The sequence below is a fragment of the Agelaius tricolor genome, unplaced genomic scaffold (genome assembly GCF_023055355.1).
Source record: "Agelaius tricolor isolate 1412-34295 unplaced genomic scaffold, bAgeTri1.0.p SCAF_13, whole genome shotgun sequence".
In the NCBI taxonomy this organism is placed as follows: Eukaryota; Metazoa; Chordata; class Aves; order Passeriformes; family Icteridae; genus Agelaius; species Agelaius tricolor.
Window position 1 is genome coordinate 3,441,233 of NW_027269273.1, and position 25,703 is coordinate 3,466,935.

General features: G+C 43.5%; 1 protein-coding gene and 1 long non-coding RNA gene across 4 annotated transcripts; one reads left to right on the plus strand and one right to left on the minus strand.

Moving 5' to 3' along the window:
• Nucleotides 1-1,981: 1,981 nt before the first annotated feature.
• On the minus strand, nucleotides 1,982-3,879 carry LOC139595367 (uncharacterized). Its single transcript, XR_011681015.1, has 3 exons — nucleotides 3,458-3,879; nucleotides 2,472-2,607; nucleotides 1,982-2,136 (listed from the first exon to the last, which is right to left on the minus strand). It is a non-coding gene; the product is annotated as an uncharacterized lncRNA (long non-coding RNA).
• On the plus strand, nucleotides 3,267-25,617 carry MACROH2A2 (macroH2A.2 histone). 3 transcript variants are annotated; one of them, XR_011681014.1, is made up of 9 exons: nucleotides 3,267-3,370; nucleotides 9,028-9,261; nucleotides 16,487-16,593; nucleotides 17,970-18,167; nucleotides 19,412-19,522; nucleotides 19,883-19,982; nucleotides 20,873-20,962; nucleotides 22,714-22,826; nucleotides 24,919-25,053. XR_011681014.1 is itself a non-coding variant. In XM_071438444.1 (9 exons), exons 2-9 carry the CDS (start codon nucleotides 9,090-9,092, stop codon nucleotides 25,082-25,084), a joined length of 1,119 nt encoding a protein of 372 aa, XP_071294545.1. In that variant the 5' UTR covers nucleotides 3,267-3,370; nucleotides 9,028-9,089; the 3' UTR covers nucleotides 25,085-25,617. The 3 variants fall into 3 exon arrangements, 2 of the variants coding, with proteins under 2 accessions (XP_071294545.1, XP_071294546.1); XM_071438444.1 differs by having other exon boundaries at nucleotides 22,652-22,826; nucleotides 24,919-25,617; XM_071438445.1 differs by lacking the exon at nucleotides 3,267-3,370 and adding an exon at nucleotides 6,051-6,166 and having other exon boundaries at nucleotides 22,652-22,826; nucleotides 24,919-25,617.
• The last annotated feature ends 86 nt before the right edge of the window (nucleotides 25,618-25,703 follow it).

Sequence of the window (25,703 nt, forward strand, 5' to 3'; positions counted from 1 at the left end):
GCAATGTTTGAGCTGTAACAGCTTCTGCCCCAAAAGGAGAGTGCCATAAACAGGCTGCTCCCCCATAGCTGGGGAGGCAGGCAGCAGGCTAGAAATGATCAGAGAGATGTGTTGTTTATTTTGACAAAGTAACAGATTGTATTTGTGCTTGAAAGGCAACAGGCAGATGGTCTTTGCACAACCTAGAGAGGGCAGGACCTGCTCCTGCTGAGTGGGGAAAGCTCTGCTTGACTCCAGCAGGGCATAAATGAGGGTTAGGATCAGTTCCTCCTTGCACAGCTCCATCTAAATGGCACAAATGAAGGTTAGGAACAGTTCCTCCTTGCACAGCTCCATCTAAATGGCACAAATGAGGGTTAGGAACAGTTCCTCCTTGCACAGCTCCATCTAAATGGCACAAATGAAGGTTAGGAACAGTTCCTCCTTGCACAGCTCCATCTAAATGGCACCAATGAGGGTTAGGAGCAGTTCTTCCTTAAATAACTCCATTTAAATGGCACCAATGAGGGTTAGGAACAGTTCCTCCTTGCACAGCTCCATCTAAATGACACAAATAATTGTTAGTAACAGTTCTTCCTCAAATAACTCCATCTAAATGGCACAAATGAAGGTTAGGAACAGTTCTTCCTTAAATAACTCCATTTGACTGGCACCAATGAAGGTTAGGAACAGTTCCTTGAACAGCTCCATCTAAATGGCACAAATGAGGGTTAGGAACAGTTTCTCCTTGCACAGCTCCATCTAAATGACACAAATAATTGTTAGTAACAGTTCTTCCTCAAATAACTCCATCTAAATGGCACAAATGAGGGTTAGCAACAGTTCCTCCTTGCACAGCTCCATCTAAATGGCACCAATGAGGGTTAGCAACAGTTCCTCCTTGAACAGCTCCATCTAAATGCCTGGAACATACAGGTGCTGTGACCAGAAGTCTCTCACCTGCTCTAAAAAGCAGCTGGTTCCAAGGGTGCTGTTACTGCACAATAATTCACACCCAGTAACTGCTCCAGTGTTGTCTCGCTCTGATCTGCTCTACTCAAAAATTCTTTATTGTGTCACCATGTGACCCCAAATTTTCCAGAAATATTTGAAACATAAAATATCCATGCAATGCTGTATTAGGTTTAGGATATGAAGGTTTATGTTTAATATTTAGGTTAAGGATAGGCTGTATCCACTGGAGAAATAAAGAGTGGAATATGAGTTTATGGTGTGACTATTAAAAATCACAACAGCACAAAAATTGTTATTAAAATTCAGACATCTATGACAGACTTAAAAAGTGTTACACTGTGAAAATTTGCAATGTCCTCTCTCACACTTCTCCAGCACTCCTGTTTTCCTTCAGGAGAATTTTGTTTATAAACAGAAAAATGTTGTTATAAACAGAGGGAGATCTCCTAATGTTGAAAGTTTGCCTCACACAAAGATTTTTTTTTTTCTTTGAAAGACCTCCCCCACATGCTCGTGTTCTTATCACACAGCAACTATTTGATGTTAAACTCTAACACACTGGGAATGTTTTCAAAAACTTGGGATGCTTATTTTGCCTCATCTCAAATTATTTTAAATTACAAAGCCACGTAACACATGCATGACTGTAAGGGGTTTTGGATGCAGTTATTTGTATCTGGTAATAGAAAAATGTAAATGCTTTTCTTCCTTTTCACATGGGTTTTACATTGTCATTAATTTTTGTGCTTAGTGCTTGGAAATCTCCTTGAGCTTCCTCCTACCCTCCCAATACGGTTCAATACACTGACAGGCCTACAGATATCTTCTTCTTTTGATAAATTCCAACTCTCAGTGGGCAAGATCAAGGTAAGGCTTCCTCTTACATGCAAAATAAGTCAAATTCATACATGAGGTTTTTTTCCTATGGTCTCAAGGCATCTTGACCTTGTTTTCAAAAAGCAGTGAGGAAGAGAACAGACCCCAAAGAATGAATCCACACCAATGCATTGAGGCTCTTACTCAATGCTTGAAAAGAGAAAAGGTATCTTTATTTCCATTTTAACAACAGTCAAAATACAGCTGTGTAAAGGCAACTGCTTTACCCAAGGTCACAGGAAAATGCAGGTCCTGAGCTCAGGCCCTCTTTCTTCATGAGATGGTGTGATCCACAATTAACATAACCTGGGGAAATATTCCGTTGCTTTTTTACCCACCAAATCCAATCCTGTGCAGACATAAAATTGCTTACTTTGGCAGAGCCAAAACCAAGCTCAAGTGCATCTTTTATGATTTTTTCCAGTGGCAAAGAGAATGCTGAATGCACGAATGGTTCTTTCTTTCTGTCGTTCCCAGACACCCTCCTAAAGTAACACCGCAAGCAAGCAGGAGTGGCCTGTGTTAATAATGTATCTCCTAGTGCACCACAGTAGCACCCAAATGTCTTTATAGCAAAATCAGTGCAACAAAGTATTTGCATAGGAACGATGATACAAACCCAGCCTGATGTAAAAATATACCTGAGAGGAGTTAAAGAGGTGTAGCCCTGTACTCTGCTGTTTGCACCAGCCTCTGCTCACAGATTTGGCGCTGCCAAGACTCAAAGCACAATCGCTTATTGCGTCTCTTGGAGCTCGAGCTCTTCAATCCGTGCGACTGCAGGGAAGGAAAGAAAAACCCTCAGCTTCCATTCAGAAGGGAACTTTGCAGCCCTCACAGACGAGTTGGAAAGCCTGAGAGCGCCCAGAACGCTCCAATGCAAGACAACACAAAGAGCTGCCGGCACTCTTTGTTAGGGCCGTTCCGAGCCGACTTGGGGATGCTGCAATATTTGGGTTAGAGCACCATAGCGAGGCATTGGCACAGGCCACCCTGCCAAAGGGACAGAGGGATGGGTGGCTCTCTCTAACAAAAACCAGGCGCTCCTTGGGCTTTAACCCAATCTGGGATTGCCTTGAAACCTCTCCATCTCCGAACTCCTCCACCCTGGGAAAGGATGGCAAGGCTTTCTGCCTTTATGCTCCCGGCTACCACAAGCCCACTGGGACTGGGGTCAGGGGGGCCCTTTCTCTGCTGGGCGGGGAGGGGGCTCCTGCCCCCACTGCAGCCCTGGGGCCCGGCCGAGGAGGGCGGCAGCCAGGAGAGGGGGGTTGTAGCGGGCCCGGGCTGCAGTGACTCCTCCTAGAGGCGGTATGTGCCGAGCGGGAGGAAACCCCTGCCGCCCCCCTCAGCAGCAGCCGCCATCGCCATTGAAACATACAATACGGGGAGAGCGGCTGAGGCGGAGCGAGGGCGGGGGGAGCCGAGAAGGGAAAGGGGGAGGAAAGGGGAGGGGGGGCAAGGAGAGGAGGAAAAGAGGGGGAGGAAAAAGAGGAAGGGAAGACAAGAAGGAGGAGGCGGCGGCGGCGGGCGCCGGCAGGTGAGGGGAGCGGCGGCGCGGGGGTTCCGGGGGCCGCGGCGAGGCCCTGCTCCTCTCCTTCCCTCTCTCCTCGGCCGCACGACCCACCTCCTCCTCCTCCTCTTCCTCCTCCTCTTCCCGGCGCCGCTGCCGTTCTCCGGGAGGGCCCGGCCATGGCCGAGGCCGTGAGGGGAAAGGGCGTGAGGGGGGCGGGTGAGGGGCGGCCATAAAGGGAGGGGGGGGCGCGAGGCAGTAACGGCGGCGCGCGCGGGGCCGGCCCCGGCTAAGCGGTTACGGGGGGGAGGGGGCGGTTCTTCCTCGCTCGCTGCCTCCGCTCGGCCCCCGCAGCGCTTCCCGTTCCGGGGCCGTGCGGCCGCTGCCACAGCCGCCCCTCGGCGGGCAGCGGGCGAAGCCCCCGCGGCGGCGGCGCTGGCTGAGGGCGGTGTGAGGGGGGGGGCGTCAGGGGGGAGCGTTTGCGCGGGAAAGCCGGCGGCCACACCCCCACACACACACACACTCCACTGCGCCTCGGGACGCCTGCGCGGCCCGGCTGCTGCCCCCGCCCCTCTCCCGCCGATCAAGAGGCTCTCAGCCAATCACCGCGCTCCCTGCCCAGCCCGGGCTGCCGCAGCGACCAATCAGAGACGGGAGTGGGCGGGGCGGCGGTGTCCGGGCAACGGCGAGGCGTGCGCGGGGCGGGGCGGCGCGCGGGGCGGGCGGGCCCTGAGGGGGCTTGGGGCGGCACCGGGGCCGAGCGCGGCGTCCCCGAGCCCGGTGCTCGCAGCGGCTCCAAAGGCTCCCTGTGGGGCCGTACCAGATCCGTCCTCTCAGGGTCCGTCCTCCCGACCCCCGCAGGAGTGGCCCGATGTTGTTTGTGAGTGGGAGCTGCCTCAGCAGGGACCCCCGGGGTTGGGGGTGCCCTGGAAGCTTCTTTCGCGGGGAACGCGCTCGGTGTGGGCGGTTCTGGAGACACCGCACCTGCCCCCAGAACAGCACTATGGCCTTAGCAATTCGGTCAGACAACGAGCCCCTGCTTCAGGTCTTCCTCGTTATTTTTCGCAAATATTTCCTTTGTAAGTGAATGTGCAGCCTAAGCTGGATCCAAGGCATGTCTGGGTTCCTTGTCAACTCCTAACTGTTCTAATAGATCTTCTGCTGGAGATGAGGGGAGTGCAGCTGTGTGGGTAGTCCTGAATGCCCTTTATTTTAGCCTTTGGCTGCTGAGTTCGAGTTCTCTCGGTGTTTGGAAGTCACAGAATCACAGAATAATGAGGTTGGAAGAGCCCTCTAAGATCATCAAGTCCAACCCATGCCCTAACACCTCACCTAGACTCTAGCACCAAGTGCCATATCCAGGCTTTTTTTAAATACACCCAGAGATGGTGATTCTACCACCTCCCTGGGAAGAGCATTCCAGTACTTGATTATTCTTTTGGTGAAAAATTTCTTCCTAATATCCAACCTGTACCTTCCTGAGGTAGCTGGAGACTGTGTCCTCTGGTTCTGTCAGTGCTGCCTGGTAGGAGAGACCGACCCCACCTGTCTGCAGCCTCCCTTCAGGAAGGTGTAGAGAGCAATAAGGGCACCTCTGAGCCTCCTCCAGGCTAAACAGCCCCAGCTCCCTCAGTGGTTCCTTACAGGGTTTGTGTTCCAAGCCCCTCACCAGCCTTGTTGCCCTCCTCTGGATGTGCTCAAACATCTCAGCATCCTTCCCAAGTCAAGGTGCTCCGAGGGCTGGAGCCTTTCTGCTCCAGGGACAGGTTGGGAGAGCTGGGCATATTCAGCCTGGCCCTGGAAAAGCTCTGGGCAGACCTTGCTGCAGCCCTGCAGTACCTGGATGGGGTGTATGAGAAAGAGGGAGAGGGACTTTTTACACAGGCACATAGTGACAGGACGTGGGGGAATGGTTTAAATCTAAAAAAGGAGAGATTTGTGTCAGATGTTATGAAGGATTCCCTTAGTTTTTCTCTGTGAAGGTGGTGAGGTCCTGGCACAGAGAAGCTGTGGCTGCCCCTGGATCCCTGGAAGTGTCCCAGTCCAGGCTGGATGGGGCTTGGAGCAGTCTGGTCCAGTGGAAGGTGGACTCTTAAGTATTTTTCCAGGAGGCAGAAGGAAAATGTCACTGGTTTCCTTGGGCTCTGAAGAAGGCAAAACTCAACAGAGGAAAGCCCTGCTTGCAGTCATGTTGTGGAGAGCTCTGTGAGATGTTGTAGCTCCTCAATCCCCCATTAGCAGCACAGGGATGTTGGAGTCATGACAGAGTGGGGTGTGCTGTGACCAATTAAGGGACAGGGAAAATAATTGCTTCCAATTGCCCAAGCCTGATGTCATGGCAGGCAGATATAGACACAGCCCTTGTAGCTCAGTGAGGATGGACTTAGCACAAGTGGCACAGGTTTATTTTTAAATGGAAGCTGTGCTTCATGAGGAGAAGCAGAGATGATGAATCAGCTGGCAGAGAGGGAACAAGTGTGGGTAGACTTTTCAACTGATAAGCCCTTGAGGCTTGGCTGTGTCCTCAGCAGGGAACAATTAGGACAGCAGTGCTCAGCTTGTAGCTCTTTACCTGTTGGTTGCAGTTCAGGTGAGTGTGGCAGGGCTGAGCTCATGTGCCTTTTCCTGCAAGAAAAAGAGATCCCTGTCTCTGGGATTTCTTTGTCCAGGTCCACAGGAGTTTTCTCTGCATGTTTCTTTGTCCAGATCCTGTTGTGACTATGCCAGAGCTTGGCTTTCTACCAAAAAATGCCTCCTGTAGGAGTCAAAACAAGACAAGAGCACACTGCTGTGTTTGTTGCTCCTCAGTGCACCCTGCTCCATGTAAGTTGCAAAGCAGAGACAGTGTTAGCAGAGTTTTGAAACATCTTGTATTTAGGCTCTCACAAAATTCTGCAAACATAACCTGCAGTGCATTTGGAAAATATTTTGGGATTCCAAGAGTTGGCTTGGCAGCAGGGGAGTAAATAAAGGCAGAGGGCTTCCTGTGAGAGAGAAGGGGAAAATAAAGGAGTAGGCAGGGGTGGAAAGTTCAGTGATAGCAACAGAAGGATGAGCCAAAAGTGAGTAATTAAACATAAATTTATGTAATGCAGCAGCATGGCCCAGAGCAGTGTAGTTAATTGTATACAAATATGTTTTGATTTTCTGCCATGGAGATCAAGTGTAACAATGGTATTTTCTGTGGATCTAATCCCTTGATGTTTGCCTTTTTCCACTGATTTTCACTCAGCTGGGATTTGATGCTATAGGAAGGAATATATGAGAGGTTAGCTAAATATAATTTTGATACAGGTAGTGTAGTCTTTCAGCATGGCTCTCTGCAGGCGTTTCAGTGCTGGCCTGGTGGTGCAGCTGTCCTGCCAGCATTGCAGGAAGCTGTTTGTACCCTACTGCATACATTTATTAAGTTCCACCTCAAAAAGAGTTATTGTTGCTCTAAAGAGGAGGCTGTCCCAGAAATGGGCTCCTCTGATGGCTAGAAGCCTAATTCCCAGCCTAGGTCTATTATTTGGATGTCAGTTGTCACAAACTGAAAAGGACATCTTTTAAGAGTTGTTATTATTATGAAATTGAAAGTTTATAAAGGGTTTGTCACAAATTACAAGTTTCATTAGGGAGGAAGATCACCAGCTCCAGCCTCCAGCCCCGAGGCAGATCCAGTGCTGCTGGATTTCTGACCTACATTCTCAAATTGTTCTGAAGTTTTTCTGCTGGGCAGATTTTGCTGCCTCCCTGTGTGACCAAGCCCAGTGCTGCTCTCTCTCCTCTGCTGTACAGCTTCTGTAAGGGTCACTGCTCTAAGGAACACTGGCTCTCTCCACCTTCACAGCATCTCTAAAGACCAGGATCGTGCCTCCCCACTTCTGTTCACCTTCCCTTGGAGCTCTGTGGTTCCAGGCTGGCAGTTGGCAGGGAATTCAGAGTGGGATGATGAGCAATGCCAATTTTGATGTGTCTGTGTCTGATAGGTTTACTGGTTTAATCTTTCCCAACTTTTCTCATCATGCCCACATGATACATTGCTCACAGAAAGAAAAAAAATTATCTGGCTGATACACAAGGACATGCCAAGGTTTTACAGCTCTCTGCTGATTTTATACCTTTGGTAAATAAAAAAATTAATTTAAAATTTAGCAGTATCACCTAGATTCATTTGAATGCTTTTCAAAGTCTCCCTTGTTGTGTTTCTTTCTTTCACTGGAGGTGAATGGATGCTGGCAGTGAGGTAACTGTGCTTTCCTTGGCAGAAATACCATCTCTGGCAGACCTGCTCTGTGTTTGCTTCTGAGAAGTAACCAGGCTCATAATTATACCTCCAGGGCAGCTATCAAAATGGAGTTAAACCCATGTTTTGTAAATAGAGTTAAACCTTTCCCAAACATTATTTGTCTGAGAGTGAGAACTGGAGGTGTAATTGTGACCACATGCAAGCTTTGGAGTGAAGTGGCAGATTCCAGGGTTTGTTGTCTGTTTATCCCTAATCTTGTGGTTGCCAGAAAAATAAGGAGAAAACAAGGTTTGTTTTCTTTGCTCCTGGTATTGCTACACTGACAGTGCAGTTCAAAAGCAAAGTTATAGCAAACATTCCAATTATCCTGTGTGGTGTTGTGAGGTCCTCAGGATGAGGTGAGAGATGAGAATCTGACTCCATGTTCTCAGAAGGCTGATTTATTATTTTATGATATGATATGATATTATATTATATTAAAGAATGCTATACTAAAACTAAACTAAAGAGAAAGGATACAAATAGAAGGCTTCACAAGAATGATAGTGAAAGCTGATGACTGACTCAGAGTCTGACACAGGTGGCTGTGATTTGTCATTAAGTAAAAACAATTCACATGGGACCAATCAAGCATTCACCTGTTGGTAAATAATGTCCAAGCCACATTCCAAAGCAGCCAAACACAGGAGCAGCAACCAGATAATTATTGTTTTCATTCTTCTCTGAGGCTTCTCAGCTTCCCAGGACAAAATCCTGGGCAAAGAGGATTTTTCAGAAAATATCATGGTGCCAATCCTGCTTTTAATGAACAATGCCTGCACTTTAACAGGTGTTGAGGGCAAGTTTGGATTTTTTCTTCTGGAACAGCAGCAATGCATGAAGATCACAGAATAAGGAGGTTGGAAGAGATCTCTAAGATCATTGAGTCCAACCTATGCCCTAACCCCTCACCTAGACTATAGCACCAAGTGCCATGTCCAGTCTTTTTTTAAATACACCCAGAGATGGTGAAGAGCATTCAGTACTTGGGAAGAGCATTCCAGTACTTGATTATTCTTTTGGTGAAAAATTTCTTCCTAATATCCAACCTGTACCTTCCCTGAGGTAGCTGGAGACTGTGTCCTCTGGTTCTGTCAGAGACCGACCCCACCTGGCTGCAACCTCCCTTCAGGAAGGTGTAGAGAGCAATAAGGGCACCCCTGAGCCTCCTCTTCTCCAGGCTGAACAGCCCCAGCTCCTTCAAACATTCCTCACAGGGCTTGTGCTCCCAGCCCCTCACCAGCCTTGTGTTTGAGCATCTCAAAGTCCTTCCCAAACTGAGGGGCCAGAACTGGACACGGCACTGGAGATGTGGCCTCACCAGTGCTGAGTACAGGGGAGGAACGATCTCCCTGCTCCTGCTGGCCACACCAACCTGTTCTTTCTCACTGACCCTCTTGGTTTTCTCTTGCAGCCCTCAGATTTGCAGCAAGGCACTGAGAACCACCAGCAAATTGAGAAGCACGAGGCTGCAAGATGTCGGGGCGGAGCGGGAAGAAGAAAATGTCCAAACTGTCGCGCTCGAGCAGGGCCGGGGTGATCTTCCCCGTGGGCAGGATGATGCGCTACCTGAAGAAAGGCACCTACAAGTACCGCATCGGGGTGGGGGCACCCGTCTACATGGCTGCTGTCATAGAGTACCTGGCAGGTAAAGCAAGGCCTGCTCCTCACACACAGGAGCCAGGCTCAGCCATGGCATGGGGTGTGAGCATGTGGAGCACTCCTGGGAATCAGGATCTGCTGAAAACACTAAGGAGGTTCACTTGTTTCCTGAGGGTGGAAATTCTCTCCTTTAGTGACCATGCTTGGTCACTCACTGGAGTGTTATTTTGTATTGATGTGCAGAGTGAGGAGTCAGTTCTGTGTAGTTTTTGTAGCTGTCATAGAGCACCTGGCAGGTAAAGCAAGAACCTGCTCCTGCCAGTGCTCCTCACACACAGGAGCCACCCACGGGATGGGGTGTGAGCATGTGGAGCACTAATAGGAATCAGGATCTGCTGAAAACACTAAGGAGGTGTTTTCCTGAGGGTGGAAAGTCTCTCCTTTAGAGGCACCATGCTTGGTCACTCACTGGAGTGTTATCTTGTATTGTTTTGCAGAGTCAAGAGTCACTTGTGTGTAGTTTTTGTAGCTGTCATAGGATACCTGGCAGGTAAAGCAAGAACCTTCTCCTGGCAGTGCTCCTCACACACAGGAGCCACCCATGGGATGGGGTGTGAGCATGTGGAGCACTCCTGGGAATCAGGATCTGCTAAAAGCTCTAAGTAGGTTCATTTGTTCTCTGAGAGAGAGAGGCTGAGGGTGGAAAGTCTCTCCTTTAGAGGCACCATGCTTGGTCACTCACTGGAGTGTTATTTTTGTTTTGTAGAGTGAGGAGTCAGTTCTGTGTAGTTTTTGCAGCTGTCATAGAGCACCTGGCAGGTAAAGCAAGGCCTGCTCCTGCCAGTGCTCCTCACACACAGGAGCCAGAGTTGGCCATGGGATGGGGTGTGAGCATGTGGAGCACTCCTGGGAATCAGGATTTGTTGAAAACTAAGGAGGTTCATTTGTTTCCTGGAGAGGATGAGGGTGGAAATTCTCTCTTTTAGAGGCACCATGCTTGGTCAACAGCTGGAGTGTTATTTTGTATTGTTTTGCAGAGTGAGGAGACACTTGTGTGTAGTTTTTGTCCCAGAGAAAATTGGTATTAATTAGGGTTTTTTTATACACCTAATTGTAAATAATAGAAAAAAAAAAAGCAAATCCACCTTGTACTGCTTCTGTGCTTTTTAAGTGAGAAAACTCTTTTGCTGGCTGCATTTCTCTTTGCAGGAGAGTGTCAAAGTGTTATGAAATATAAATGTGGGGAGGGGTTTAATTTAAATTAAAATTTAAATTTAATTTTAAAAACCTTTTTGCTTTGCCTAAGTGTATACAGAAAGTGTTCCAAGGTTTAAATCTTCCCACACACCCTGAGTTTTCTTTTTCCTGCCTTTCTGAAATTGAACTTTGAGAAAAAGGCAGGTGTCCCATGGTGATACAATATACTGTGATTCTGTACAGAAATATTTCAGAGTGTCCTTTGATCATATCTGTTGAGTTTCTTGTTTAATTATGGAAAATAGCACTTCAGCAAATGGTTAGAATTCACAGTCCAGGATACTCAGGGGTTACAGATCAAGACTGAGGTGCATTAGAGGATCTGTGAGGAGTCCCAGCCTGCATGGAATCAGCTCAGTGAGTTGTGTTTCAGCAGTGTAGTTTATTGCCCAGGTGGCATGAAGAAGCTTGCATGGAGCCTGGTTGTCCATGCAACAGATTTTATGTAAACACTGCTGTCTTTTGCACATGTGAAGCTTGTTCTCACTACCAGACAATAAAACCATTATTTTCTTTCAAAAGTGTGGAGAAAATCTGAGATCTCACTAATAAATTTCACTAATTTCACTTGTAAAATTAAATTTATCATCAAGCTTAATAGTAGATTGCAAAAATCTCCATGTTTGTGGCAGTACATTCCAGATGAGAATCAATTTTATTTGTTTTTCCCCTGAGGCTACTTCTGGAGCTGGAGTGACAAAGTATTGCTTGTGTTGAAGAAATCACAATAACTTTTATAACATAATGTGATGCACTGTGACTCTGCTGACCTTCTGTCTGCAGAGAAACACTTCTTTTTCTTCTCCTACTCCACAGGGAGATATTTCTAGGATAAACATTTGGAGATGCTTGCTCTGAGCTGTGGCAATTTTTACAAGGTGCAGTAATAAATTGTCAGCAGCACATCTGGAATGTGCAACATTTCAGTGCTGCAGACTGACTTGTGGTCAGCACTGTTTGCCTATTACCTGAACTAGAACAATGAAATTCTTGGCTCTGCTCCTAGGTTGTAAGTGCACTTTAATTTCAATCATTAATCTGATATGAGCAGATTATGTGTGGGCCTACAATTTGCTTTAGGAAAAAAAAAAAAGAATGTGTAGTTAACCAGGCAAGAAGGTTGCTAGAGGTGTAGGCTGGGAGCCCACATAAATTGTAAGGGAATGCTATTTTCAGCTGCTTGGTTCAGCAGAGAACTCCTGTATATATTGTGATAGAATGGGGTAATGTTTCTGAGCAAACATCTATTGCTGCTGGATTGTGTTCTTTCCAAACCAAAATTCCTGTGCTCTGTCCAGGGATTTGTTTGGAAATATTACAAAGGTGGAGAGTTCAGTTAAAAAAAAAACCAAAAGTGTTGCAGCATCTAATCCTGCTGATCTAGTTATTCCTAATATTACAGGGGTATAAAATCCTTGGTTTTGGGAAGCCTGTAGAAACAAAATAGCTTTTTCCAAGGATGTTGTCAAAGGGGGGTATTATATGTCAAACAACTACATTTTCTTAACATTATCTGATTTTTCTATTACAAATGGCATTCTTTTCTCCTGGATTTGCAGGTGTGAAATGATGGTTCCTCAGGATGAAAGGCTGCATGAGGGGAACTGCTTCAGGCTAAATCTGGGAGAGTGGCAGTAAGGGACTGTCACTTTTTAGCTGTTTCACAGAAGCAGGTTGAACTTTTTTTTTTTTTTGTTATGTTAAAACATTCATGAAAACTTCTCCTCTAAACCCCTGAGTGCTTCTCTGTGTTTGAGCAGAGATTTAATGCTTTACAAAAGGGGAAGGGAGGTGTGTGCTACCTCAGAGAAATCTGCACTCTTTGGCCAGGCTCTAACTTTGATAAAACACAGGTTGCTCATGCTCAGCTGAGACTTCTTTGACTTTTAAAAGCTAAAATCTCTGAAGACTTGGTCCTCACTGAACACATTCCAGCCTCTCTCAGCTCCCAAATCATAACATTGTGAGGAGGCAGTGGTTATGGAAGAAAAATATTGATGTTAGGGATAAGTCTGGCTACTGGGGGCAGCTGGACTGATGACCAGTAGGCAAATAAATGGTGAGGAGTGTCTAAATATCCTTCCAGGAAGCTGGAGAGCAAGTTGAAAAAATGGGAAATAGGCCAAGGATTGGATGGAGTCAATGAAGAATCTGGGCAGGAATATTGAGCTAGAGTAGACAGGAAAAATGGTGACTGTCCAGGAAAGGTGCTGAGATAGAAATCTTGGTGTGGATTGCCAGGGAAAGGAGATTGGGAGGTGGGGAAGCAAGTCATGGCTGGGAGAGGAGCAAGGTAGATGAGACTGGAAGGGTCCAACAGAACCAGAACCACCTGGGTGCCTGCATTCCTCCAGGGCTGGCATGGACCAGCAGATCTCTGTCAGTGACCAGTCCTGCTGGCCACTGCTGCTGGCCTGGGTTTGTGCTGCCCCAGAGCTCTGAGCCTCGTGGCTGGCATCATCCAGAGGCTGCATAAACATCTGCAGCATCCTTACTCCCAGTTTAGGGAGCTGGGACTGCTCTTTGGCTTTGGTATGTGTTCTGTGTCACAGAGATACCAAACCCCTGGTTTTTTTCCTTTGTAAGCAAGGTTGGTCATGGCAGCACCTCACAGCCATTATCACCCCCAAATCTGCACTTTGCCTTATCAATCCCATCATTAAAATGCCAGCAATGGTGGTGGAATCTCAGGAAGAGGTACAATGTAAAGATCTCTTCACTGTTTTAAACCTTTCTTTTTAATATCTTGATGCTGTTTTACATTTTAGGCTTGAAAATCATATTGTAAAACTGCAGCTTAATTCCCATCCAGAAGGTTGTGTTTGCTGAGAATTCCACTGGCTTCAGAGTTAAAATTCTCTGAAAAATTGGCCTGAGTCCCATGTGATTGATGGGTTTTGCAACAGACTCATGCTCTGAGTGTGCACAGAGCTGACTGCAGGCACAACCACCTAAATCAAACATCAACTGCATATGTCCCACAGGGCATCTTCCCAAAAAGCAGGCAGAGAATACAGAAGCCCCTTGATGAGGAAGCACAAGTCATGTTCAGAGGAACTTGTGGAAGATCTCAATGGAAAGCCATCCTCTCTAAATGAGGGCAGAACACACCACCAGCAAAGGCTTCCTCCTTCACAGGAATCCCCTGGAGCACTCTTCTGCCTGTTGTGCTCATCTGCCATGCAGAGACAAATCCAGCAGACATCTTTCCACCAGGAAATGGAGGACAAGGACTCCATCATCAATAGATTTTTGCAGAGTAAAGGTGTTACTGGTAGATTTTTATGTGCTAGTGTAACAGGAGCTGACAGGATTTCTCCTGTAGGGGAAGTGGAAAACAAGACAACCTGTATGAAATCTTTCCAATTTGCTATCAGGAATTCTCATAGACCTTTCTTAGAAGTCCACCTTCCTGCAAGCTCAACTGAACAAAAACCTTTGGCATGGCTTGCATGCTTTAGTTCCCAGACATTTCAAATCTGCTGGTCCATCAGCTAAAGAAACCTCTTTTCCCTGTATGTCACAGGGTGACAAGATGTAATCCCATTCAGGTCATAGCTTGGCTGCAGCTTGTCTCTGCTGGAGGAGAGTCATATGCTTCTGAAGATGTCTGGATTTGAAGTTAAACTTCTGATGTGGAGGCATCTTTGTGGATTTTGACTCTTGCAGGAAGCAATATTATTTGAGATTTCAATGTGATTCTTAATGCCTGTGCTTAGAACACAAAGTAAAATCAATTTATGGCTGAAAATATCAAGATGCCCAGTTCCAAGAGAGCTTGTTATAGTATAGGACCTATATTCTATATTCCTATTATATTCTATAATACCTATTTATATAGGTATTATAGGACCTATATTCTCAGACTTGTCTTTTTAGAATTTAGGTAACCTCAGCTGCTAAGAAGTTTCTACTTGAAATGTGAAGCAGTGTCTTTAGGGATCTGTTATTGTTAGCAGGGCATGTGATAACTGAAGGCTCCAGTTTTGATATTGTTTTTTGTAAATACCATTTTATTAGATTATGAGCCCTGGCCTCCACCATTAGAAAAAAATATGTATAGAAACCTTCCCTAGAAGGAAGTAAGGCAATAATTTACCATGCAAATGTTTGGCATCCTTAGGTAAGTCATGTACATATTCCACAATCTGCCATACATCACCTCTGCCTCGGATTCCCTTCTTCCCAGTGTCCTGGCATGGATGGCTGGCATTTGAGTGTTCTGCCTTTTTTGCTCTTAATATTAGGCAGAGGACTAAGAGTGCACCATCAGGATGCTGCTGGCCAAAGGACCCAAACCTGGGGCACTGGGGTGAGCACACAGGTAGCAGGATGTGCCTGTTGTTGGCACACCTGAAAGAGCTTCAGTTCCCACACAGGTAAGTATCTGCTGGTTTTTGGATTTTTTTTTTCCCCTGATGCAATTTTCCTCTGCTGTCAGCACACATCTGCAAATCCCACTGGAGGAGCCTGGGTCTCTTTTCTTGCTCTCTGCTGGTCTGCACAATGGATGGAATCTGTTCCTGCTGTCTGCTGCTGTGTTAGCTCTGCTGGCAGAGGGCTGGGAGAGGGTCTGACACTTCCAGCCCCATGGGGGTGGATATAGCTGGACTATGTGGGATCTCTTTGCAGTTTCCTCCTTTAAAATCCAGGACAGACTAGGAAATGTTAGAGCTGAGAGGTTCCTGCTCTAATTTTTACAATTCACTGTGAATATGCATATAAATTTTAAAAAAAGGCTTTTACATTTCCAACATTCAGTTAAATATGTGTGCTGTGTAGCAGTGAAAACTGGAAGACAAATTTGTACTTTTGTTATTTTGAGTGGAATTGAAAGCTTGTATTTTCCCTATGAGCCAGAGCTAAGCCCCATGATGAAATCATTTGGATTTTAGCCAAACATTATGTACATTTCCACTAGATTTTTCCTGAAAATCCTTCTTTTTACAATAGTTATAGTTCTTTATGTAGTTTGCAAAAAGGAGTAGGATATCATTAAGACATCAATAAGTTATAAACAGGATACTGATTGGCTGTAATTTTCATATTCCTGTTACTGACAAACACAAACCCAGAAGACAGGGACACTGTATACTTTTAAAATGAAAAAAAGTGTGGATATGATTTTTAGGAGCAATTGGAGGGAAAAAAATTCCTTTCTCCTTCCTTCTCAGTGTTTCAGTAGGGTTCTTATATGAGAAATAACTTCTGAGTAGAGGCAAAACTATGTAAGCTAATGAATTACACTGATTGCTACAGTCCAAATAAACTTAGGGAGATGTGTCTGTATTTCTGTAATAATTAGGAAAAGCTCAGTGACTTTGGTTCCAGTATAAATGTTACTATTTAACTGGTAGGTAGAGAAAGTACCTTTGAAGTGACCTCCTGTTCCCAGAGATGTAGAAGGACCCTTCTATCAATATTTCATGCATTGAAGCTCTCACGTTGTGTCTGCTTGCATCTGGATCAAACCTTTCATATCTTGTTCTGAAATGAAGCTTCTCACAGATTTTCAGTGTCCTTTAATGCAGAATTCCAGCAGTGTCTGGCTAGTGTGTTGGCTTTCCAAGTACTTCTTCAAATGCACCTCAGTCTTCATCTTCCCTGGTCCTGAGAATCCTCGCTGTTTGTCAGAGCTGTCTGTTCCAGGCTGGGGGTTTCACTGCATGCCTGGCTGTTCTGTTGTCACAGGGCTGCTGAGAAATTTTGGACTGCTGATGTACTCTTTTTAGGGTTTTTTTTTGCCATTTTGAAAGAGAATTAAGAGAAATTATCTGAACCAAGCTTAGCATATTTTCTCATTTAGGGAATTAGGAAGGGCAAATGAATTTATCTAAATGTACAGATATATTGAGTGGGGTTTGGTTTCTGCCTTTCTCTAGTGAGAACCCTTTATTATATAAATCTGGAAACATCCCTGAGAAGGTAAATGGATATTAAGAAGCAGTGTAAAATGTGTATGCAGCATGTACCTAAGCTGCATTTTTGTTACTGGTTTTTATCTTGTGTTACAGCTGAAATCCTGGAGTTGGCAGGAAATGCAGCACGGGACAACAAGAAAGGAAGGATTGCCCCCAGACACATCCTCCTGGCAGTTGCAAATGATGAGGAGCTGAATCAGGTGCCTGTTTGCATTTTGGTGCAAGAGTTGTGTGCTTGAGTGAAGCTGCTACCAAGGAAGCTTAGAAAGAGCTTAGTCTGAGACAAGAATGAGATTGCAGTTATTGGAGCAGAAGATTGGGCCCTCTTAAATAAAAGCAAACAAAAATTAAGGTTCTGAGATACCTCATCTTAAATCTTATGGACATAAACTTTGGTTCTTTTTAGCAAACAAAAAGCAAACAAAAATTAAGGTTATTACATACGTCATCTTAAATCTTATGGGCATAAACTTTGGTTCTTCTTAGCCTATGAGTCCTGTTGAAACAAGCAGTCTTGATGCTTCACTTTTCCCTCAGGGATAGTCAGTACTTAAAGCAAATGTGGAAGATCTTTTTCCAAAAGCTGTAGAAATGTGTGTTTTCTATTATATTGGCTGTGAGGCCCGTGTTGGGTAGGGATCTGGCTCACTCTCTGCTATTGCTGCCTCCCTGTCTGTTTGCCCAAACTGTGGTTTTCAGTATTCTCACTCCTGGGATCACTTGTGGGATCACTTCTGTTTAACTTGTTGAGTGAGGACAGAGATCACAGCATGGGCTGCAGATTGTACTGTTCAGGGCTGCTGAAAAGGTTCAGTCAGCATCAGAGTATCTCCTCTGTATGAAGATGGATGATGTCATTCACACTTTGAATACTCCTGCACTTAATATGACTGCTTTAAATAATGAAAATGTGGTGCCCATGAAGTCATGTGGCTCTGTTTCTTGTCAAGTGGAGTAAAAACTCAAAACAGGCCAGAAGAGAAAGTGTGCTAACACTGCCAGGCCTTTCCCAGCTCTGTGTTTCTGGTCAGTGACCTGTGAACTGGGATCTAGATCCAGTGTTGAAACAAGCAGTCTTGATGCTTCACTTTTCCCTCAGGGATAGTCAGTACTTAAAGAAAATGTGCAAGATCTTTTCCCAAAAGCTGTAGTGTTATCTCTCAGGAATTAGCCAGACTTTGTCCTCTACATGGTATCCCAGCCCATTCCTGTTGTTTGCCTCTGCAAAGCAGGTCCTTGGAGCTTTTCCTTGCTTTCACTGCATCTGTTTCCCTGCCAAAGAGATCTGCATCCAGTCCTCCTCTGAGCAGGCTGTGGTGCAGTCCTTTTTTGAAGTAGCCCACAAACACTCTTCTTCTTTTACCCTTATTCACTGCTTGTGAGCCACCAAGGACAGGTTTGCACTAAGAAGGGGTAGGAATGATTGTACAGCAACAGAATTTCCCAGGATGTGCTGTTTGACTTTGCTGTCACCTGCCAAGCTCCTTGTTATTGTGGATTTTCTCCCTTAATTGTTTTTGGTGGTGCAGACTAAGAGGATCTGTAATTTGCTTCCATGCACTGCTTGTCCTTGCAGTTACTCAAAGGTGTGACTATTGCAAGTGGAGGTGTCCTGCCCAGAATTCAGCCTGAGCTTCTAGCCAAGAAAAGGGGTGCCAAAGGCAAAACTGAGACCATCCTTTCCCCTGCTCCTGAGAAGAAGGGGAGGAAATCCATGGTGAACAAAAAGAGTGGGAAAAAGGCAAAGTCTACCAAGGCCCGGACGTCCAAAAAGGTAAGAACAGGGCAGGTACAGATTCTATGTCACCCTCTGCAATAATCTCTTAATAATTGTGTAAAATCTCTTACCTCCACACTAACTCTGTGGCAATGAAGCCTTTTAAAATAAAGGAAGCTGTGCTCTAAAACATTTTCTACCAGAGAGGTGTCATGCCTTCAGCCTTGCACAGTTACTGGGTTGCTGTTAAAGGTTTTTTGCTGTCCAGAGAATTTGACATGGAACTTCAATGTCATTGTGACAAGCTCTTTGTTTCACGTGTTCTTAGCTGTGCTGTTGTTAGTGAGTTTTAAAAGAAGAATAAATCAATCAGAGCTTGACCACTGCACTTTCCCATCTTCTATCACTATCCAAAATGGATTAATTTGGTAAAGCAGTAAACCAGATATGTGCTCTTGGTTTGTCATTCCAGGGCATGCACCTTAAAACACTGCTGAGCTTTTAATTGGCTAGGGTTAAATGATATCAAGCTTTGACTTAAACTTTTAAACTTTTTTGGATTAAGCATATTTTTCAAAGTTTTAAGACAGTTCCAGAGCTGATAATATGTAGAAACAGCCTTTAAAAAGAAAACAGAGTTGCTTAATGGGATGTTTAATTGGATGCCTCTGTGCATTGATCTCAGCTACCACCTTACTTTGAATTGTGCAGAGTTTGGATTGTTAGGAGGTGGTAGCTCCTTGACAAACCTTAAAGCAAATATTGAGAGGTGTGAGGAGATGCTCCTTTAGCCCTCTAGGACTGGTAGGTTTGCTGCTCCTGAAAGTAAGCTATAAGAAGGCTTTACCACTTAATAACTGAGACTTAAACATTTGTTTTTCAGACCAGAAAGTTGTTTTTTCTTCAAATTGGAGCAGTTGACTGGGTTACTAAGTGACTAAGTTTGATTTAATACGAGGTTCTGCTCTGTTAGCAACAAAAATAAACTAACACATGCCCACCCATATAAATACAACCTTAATTGTCAGTAAATCTACAGATGGGTGTGGGTGCCCTGCCTCTGAATGTGACTACAAAAACATGTAATGCCTCAGATGAACCACTGATTTAGCATTATATAAACAGTGCAGACCCCTGTTGTTACATAACCTTAGGGGATTACAAGGCTATGAGTCATGTATTGATCTGAGAAGATAAGATTTGTAGTAAGTTATTAACTCTCTCCATTATTGAATTATGCTAGATGGTGATTGTTTCCTTTGAGAAGTCTTGCTTTTTTTTTTTCTCCTCCCATCAAATAGAGCAAACAAAAGGACAATGAAAAAGAAGGAGCTTCAAATTCAACAACTGAAGATGGACCTGGGGATGGTTTCACTATCTTGTCCTCCAAGAGCCTTGTGCCAGGACAAAAGGTAATAAAGAACAAAACCAGATTGGGGCTTAGCATGAAGGGAAGGATGTTTTTCTCTTAAACCAAAGCATTTCCAAAATCAGCCTTTTTTTCTTCAAATTATGATGTGAGAACATTTTTTTTTCTAGCAGTAACTTCCTCTGGAGCAAGCTTCCAAGTTGTGGGCATATCACCAAATAATTTGAGTGGTGTGCAAATTAATTAATTAAAAGCTAAAAGTCAGACTCACACATACTGAACAGAATAAAATAGCTGGTCTCTGAAAGACTGAAATTTTTATACTTCAGCTTTTTGGTATGAAAATGATTTTGCACTGGGATTACTATTTATTTGTTCCTCCCCTCTCATTGCTATTTTTCAGCTTTCTCTGACACAGAGTGACATCAGCCATATTGGCTCCATGAAAGTAGAAGGAATTGTTCACCCTACAACAGCTGAAATAGACCTCAAGGAGGAAATAGGTGAGGCTCTGTACATGCAGAAAAAAATCATCTAGAGCTGGAACAGTAGCTGGTCTACTGGCTGCCTGCTGAGATCCCATCCTGTTTCATCTGAATCTACCCCAGGCCATAAAATAGCACTTGCAGCTTCTGAAAATCAGGCTGGGTCTGACTTAGTACAACAGTCTAATCACTGATTTGTCAGCTTTTAATAACAAGCAAAACACAGATAATTTGTTGAAGCACATGAACAGCAAAAGTGTAAATAATTATTATTGAGGTGTTTATTGGCTTATTTTTACATTTGCATTTGAAATTTGCATTGCAAAATTATATGTCATTAACACTTCTAACTATAACTTTCATTGTAGGATGTTACATAATTTAGAAATACTCATGTACAAAGCCTTATACTGCTTGTGCAAAATAAGGAAATAGTGTTATTACAAATATGGAAATTTAAGCAGGAGGGAGGTAAAAAGCTATTCAGCCAGTCCCACAGGAGGCACAGAATCTAGTAGCAAGCTTTTGGATCATTGGTTTTCAGTCATCAAGACCTTCCCTGGCATCCCAGCTGTGTTTGTTTCAGTAAGTAATAGGGTTTGGATGTTGGGTTCATTTTGGAGTCTGAAAGCCTAAACCACTCCACATTATTTTAGCCATGAGTCAGAGTAAATGGCATTCTTACAGATATTTATATTAAAGCAATTTCCAGTAACAGCATACATGCTCTACAAAACCATGAAAAGTAAACTTTATCCGTGTCTAAGCAGAGTGGTAAACATAAAAATCAGCTGCTGCTGATAGAGGGAGACAGGATAGTGTGTGTACAGTGGTTTTTTAAATAATGTAGGCTTGTTTTTCCACACTGATACTCTGAAGCCAAGGCCTTCTGCTCTGTGTCCTTGCAGGCAAGGCACTGGAAAAGGCTGGAGGCAAAGAGTTCTTGGAAACAGTGAAAGAGCTTCGCAAATCTCAAGGACCTTTGGAAGTTGCTGAAGGTAAGAGGGATTCTCTGTTCTCTTTTGGACATGGCTCATTTTAGATGGTCTTTTCTCTGGACATACTGACCTGTTCCTGTTGTTATGTGTCTTTGTTGATGTGATGTAAATGTTTCTTCAAAGCTGATCCTGATATGGGCAGCCTGCTGAGGGGGGAAAATAAAAGGAAGAATAGGATACCTGTGGGCTGTGCACATTCTGTCTTGAGACTGATCAATTTGTCTTAGGTCATTTCTGCCCATGGGAGTCCAAAATTTAAGGAAATCTTGTGCCATCTTTCCTACCCTGTATGTACTGCAGCCTTAGTGAGAATCAGAAACAGCTCTCAGCCTAACATATAGGCTGAGGAAAAAATAGGCAGAGGAAAAATTAGTGATGCTTCATAAATTATTCTCCTTTATGCATATCAGATGGATGTATATAACCCACATAATGACCTTACTTTGAGCAGAAATGAAGATGTGATATGATCTGCAGAACTGGCACGCTTTTTGGAGCTGCAGCTGCTTTATTGGAGGAGCTACCTTCAAGGGTTAACACATTTGTAGCAGGGAATAGTTTGAGATCTCAGATTGTGCTTCCTTTGTGGACAGATTAAACCAATTGAAGGTGTCTGGAAAACAGATGGAGAAAAGTTACAATATGCCTTATTTGGCTTAGTATCTCTATACAAAAAAAAAAATTGCTTTAAGTAGTTTGGGAAAATTCCTAATTGAGTAGCCTAGTTTTATCATCTGAAATGATAGAGAAATTTTTATACAAGATAATTTGCTTGACTTTCATATCAAATCAAATTTATATGCCGTAAAATCAAAGTAAACTACTTTTCTCTGTCAACATCACTACCTAACTAGAAGATAGACTCCTTTTATTCTATTAAGACAAGACTCCTTTTATACTATTAAGACAGCTGGTTAAAATTTAAGTAGCACAGAATTCCTCTATGCTTGCAACAGAATTCCTCTGTGATGGAGAACAAGTGAATATATCCAGGATTTTCATCCTTGGGCTAATTCCATCCTGCACAGCTGATTTCAAAGTGTTTAACCTGAGATTACCAAAACACCCAGACTTTCAGTAGTGCTGATGGTGACAATTGCAACAAAAGCAAACTGATGCCATGCTGTAAGCTCTGCAGGTCCTGGAGATATCTTACACTTTCTGAAAAATAAATCTGAGACTCCTAATTGGACATAACTGGTGGGGACTTTGAACAAACAACTTTGATTTTCATGTCCTTGTCTGAAATTACCCAGCTGTAAAGTGAGTCTACATATTAATCCCCAACTCTCTGGAATTGTAAAGGTGATGATGATGATGCAGGATGTTTGTGCAGAGCACTCAGTGACAGCTCTGTGGGGATTACTGATACTGTGTTTAGGGCAAGGTTTTTGTACTTTGCATAAAACAAACCCAGAGGCCGTGCTGAATGAGAGAGCTAAAACCATTATTGAGTAGCTGTGTGCTAACCAAATGAGCCCTGGGTTCTTTGGTCTCCAAAGAAATAACAATTGATCACAGAAGGAATGCTGAGACAGGTTATTATTGCAAGTGAGCCACTGTGGTGTATTTTAATCCCAAATGGATTTCTTTGGAGAGGTGAGGTAATTAAGAAGTTACTTTGGGTTGAGAGGTCGTTGCAGAGCTGTTTCTGTTCCAAACTAAATGTTATATTTTCATTTGTGTTAGCTGCACTCACTCAGTCTAGCGGCCTAGCAGCAAAGTTTGTCATCCACTGTCACATCCCACAGTGGGGCTCGGACAAGTGTGAAGAGCAGCTCGAGGAGACTGTCAAGAACTGCTTAACAGCTGCAGAAGACAAGAAATTGAAGTCTGTGGCTTTCCCCCCGTTTCCCAGTGGCAGGTAGGACTCCCTGTGTGGGGAGCAGAGGTGGAATTGGCTGTCAGAGCTGCTGCTGTGACAGAGAGGTGCCCTCTGCTCTGTGACCCTGCCTCTGCTGATCCATCTGACCCAGAGCTGCTCCAGAGGAATCCACTGAAGTGCAGTGTTTGCATGAAACTGCCAGAGAGCCTTTGTAAAGAGAAATTAGCCAGTCCACAGGAGAGCTGAGTGGGCTTGCTGTGTTTTATATTGCTAGGCAGTCATTTTCATTCCTCTGCATCACCTCGGGTTTTGTGTCCCTTCATTTTGCTGTGGGGAGCCTTATTAAACCTGCATTTGTACTAATGAGATTATGGCAGCATAATTCTGAAGGCAGGTTACAGTGATGCCACCTGAGCCACATGGATGTGGGGTGTTCATTAAGCCCCCCTGATAACAGATATTGAAAAGACTTGTCACACAAAACCTTTCAGAAGAAAAGAAAATCTGTTTCTCAAATGTAGATCTGCTTTCAAAAGTGTGAACTATTCAACCAAGTGTGAAGCCACACATTTCTTTCTTAATAACTAGCAAGTAGAATGTGCTTGACTAAGAAATCCAAAGTTTTGGTTTTTTTTCTTTCAAATTTCTTTTAAAATCAATAGTTTGTTGGTCTCTGATGACAAGAGATTTTACTGCTAACTGCAGTAGTTGTTATTTTGTGTTAGAGTTCGCGTGCTTATATTTATTTGTAAATAGAATAGAAATAGAATAGAAATAGAATACATTAGAATAGAAATAGAAATGTATCTATTGATTTTGGTAGTAGTGCCCAAAGAGTAGAGTACATAGTACAGTCCTCTTGTGTTGGCCTGACAGTGAATAAAATGAAAGTAAAACTGCATTTGATCAGTGAAATCACCACACATCACTGAGTACACAGGAGGTGAAAATGCCATTTTTATACAGATACTCTTCAAAGCAAAATATATTTTTATGGATCAGGACAAAAGATTAGAGGGGCAGTGCCATTTTTAGTCATTTTTTTAATATACAGATTTTTTTTTGTTTATGGTTTTCAGTGAAAACAAAATGTGCATTATTACAATATTATACAATATACATTATTTTAACAGTCTTTAATATAAAAATTAACTATAGCTTTTAATGCCAATAGAAATAGTTTCTAGTCTTCATGTCTTCTAAGAGCATAGAATCAGAATAATCCATTCTTGGACCATTAGTCTTAGTGCAGATCCTTCTGCTGCTTTGTTCCATTTCACTCTGTTGCTCTTACAATTACTTCTCCTAACAGAAACAGAGAGACTTACCAGGTGCTGCAGGTTTACACTTCATTTATCAAAGTACCTGAAAATTTCCTGAAAAAAGGCAGTTTTTCAAATAGGACTTTCTGGTTTTGCTGTCATTTTATTCTGCCTCCATGTCTGCACCTGAAATGCTGGTTTTGTGGGTAGATAAAGAATTATACTATATCAGTTATGTGAATTTCCATTTTTCTCTGTCCCATCTTAAGGACTATTAACAGTAACTGATGTAACATTGGGATACTTCAGTTGTGCCAGATCTTTTTGATGGTTTTCAATATAAATATGATTGTAGGTTAGAGAATATTACCATCAAGAGTGAATGAATGAATGCATCTCAACCTAAATATGGCTTGGAGTTATAATTTCAGTTATTTTCACAGGAATCCCAAGCAAAGTATTTTAATGACAGAGCAAGGAAGTCAGCTAAGTAGGTGATGTTTTGGGTTTGTTTTTTTTAGTTCTAAGCTAATAAAAAAAAAATCATCCTTGGAAATTTTTAGCCTGCAAGGCAAAAGGGCAAGCTAAAAAAGTTTTAAATTATTATAAATAAAAAAATTAAAATAAAAATAAGTACGAATAAAAATTTGTAAATAAAAAAAATTGGTTATAAGAAGTAGAAGCAGATGAAAACAGAAATTAAGGAAACTTAATTCAGCAGCAGGTGAATATTGCTATCAAATCCTTGGGCTTTGCCAAACTGCAAGTGGCACTATCTTAGCAGCCTGTGGCTGGAAGAGCCCTGGCAGGATTCTCTCAGCATCCCTGCCCTACACTCACCTGCTCTCTTTTCTTCCCTGACCACACAGAAACTGCTTCCCAAAGCAGACAGCAGCCCAGGTGACCCTCAGAGCCATTTCTACCCACTTTGATGGCAGCAGCTCTTCCTCCTTGAAGAACATTTACTTTCTGCTCTTCGACAGTGAAAGCATTGGCATCTATGTGCAAGAAATGGCCAAGCTAGACACGAAGTAGCAACGGCAGCCAAATGAAACTTTATTTTTCAACAAACTTGAGTAGCATTCAAAGCATTAGAGGTGGGTTTTATTTTTTCAATGTGATGAGGAGGGGGAGTGGTAGTAGTGTGACGTGTTGTGACTCGATGGAGAGCTGTGATTAGAGATGAGAGGAGTTTAGTCTGATTTCTTCATGCCATTTTTATCACCTTAAACAATTGAGTTATCATCTGGCTTCAGGAGTTTAGTGTCCTTTGTTACTTTAGTTTAGAGGTTTTTGAAGAGTAACCTCATTTTAGATTTGTAGTGATGATTTCTTCACACACACACACACTTGCCACTTTCAAGAAAGCTCTTAAAAATGTTCTGTTCCTTTTTCCCCTTCCTTGAGGGTAGATGGTAAGCTTCTGCCTTTACCACAGAGAGGTGAAAAGGGTTTTAGAAGTGATGCATGAGGAACTTCTGTTTTGCTTTTAAATCACAATAACCTCTGTAATTACTGAGAATATTTCATGGTGATTTTGTTTGTTTTATAAGAAAAAAAGAAAAAGATGTGTCAAGCGTGGTTATTATTATAAACCCTAATTTTGCTCTGGGGCTTTCTCACCCTAAAAAGAAAAAAATGGAGAAGAGAAGAA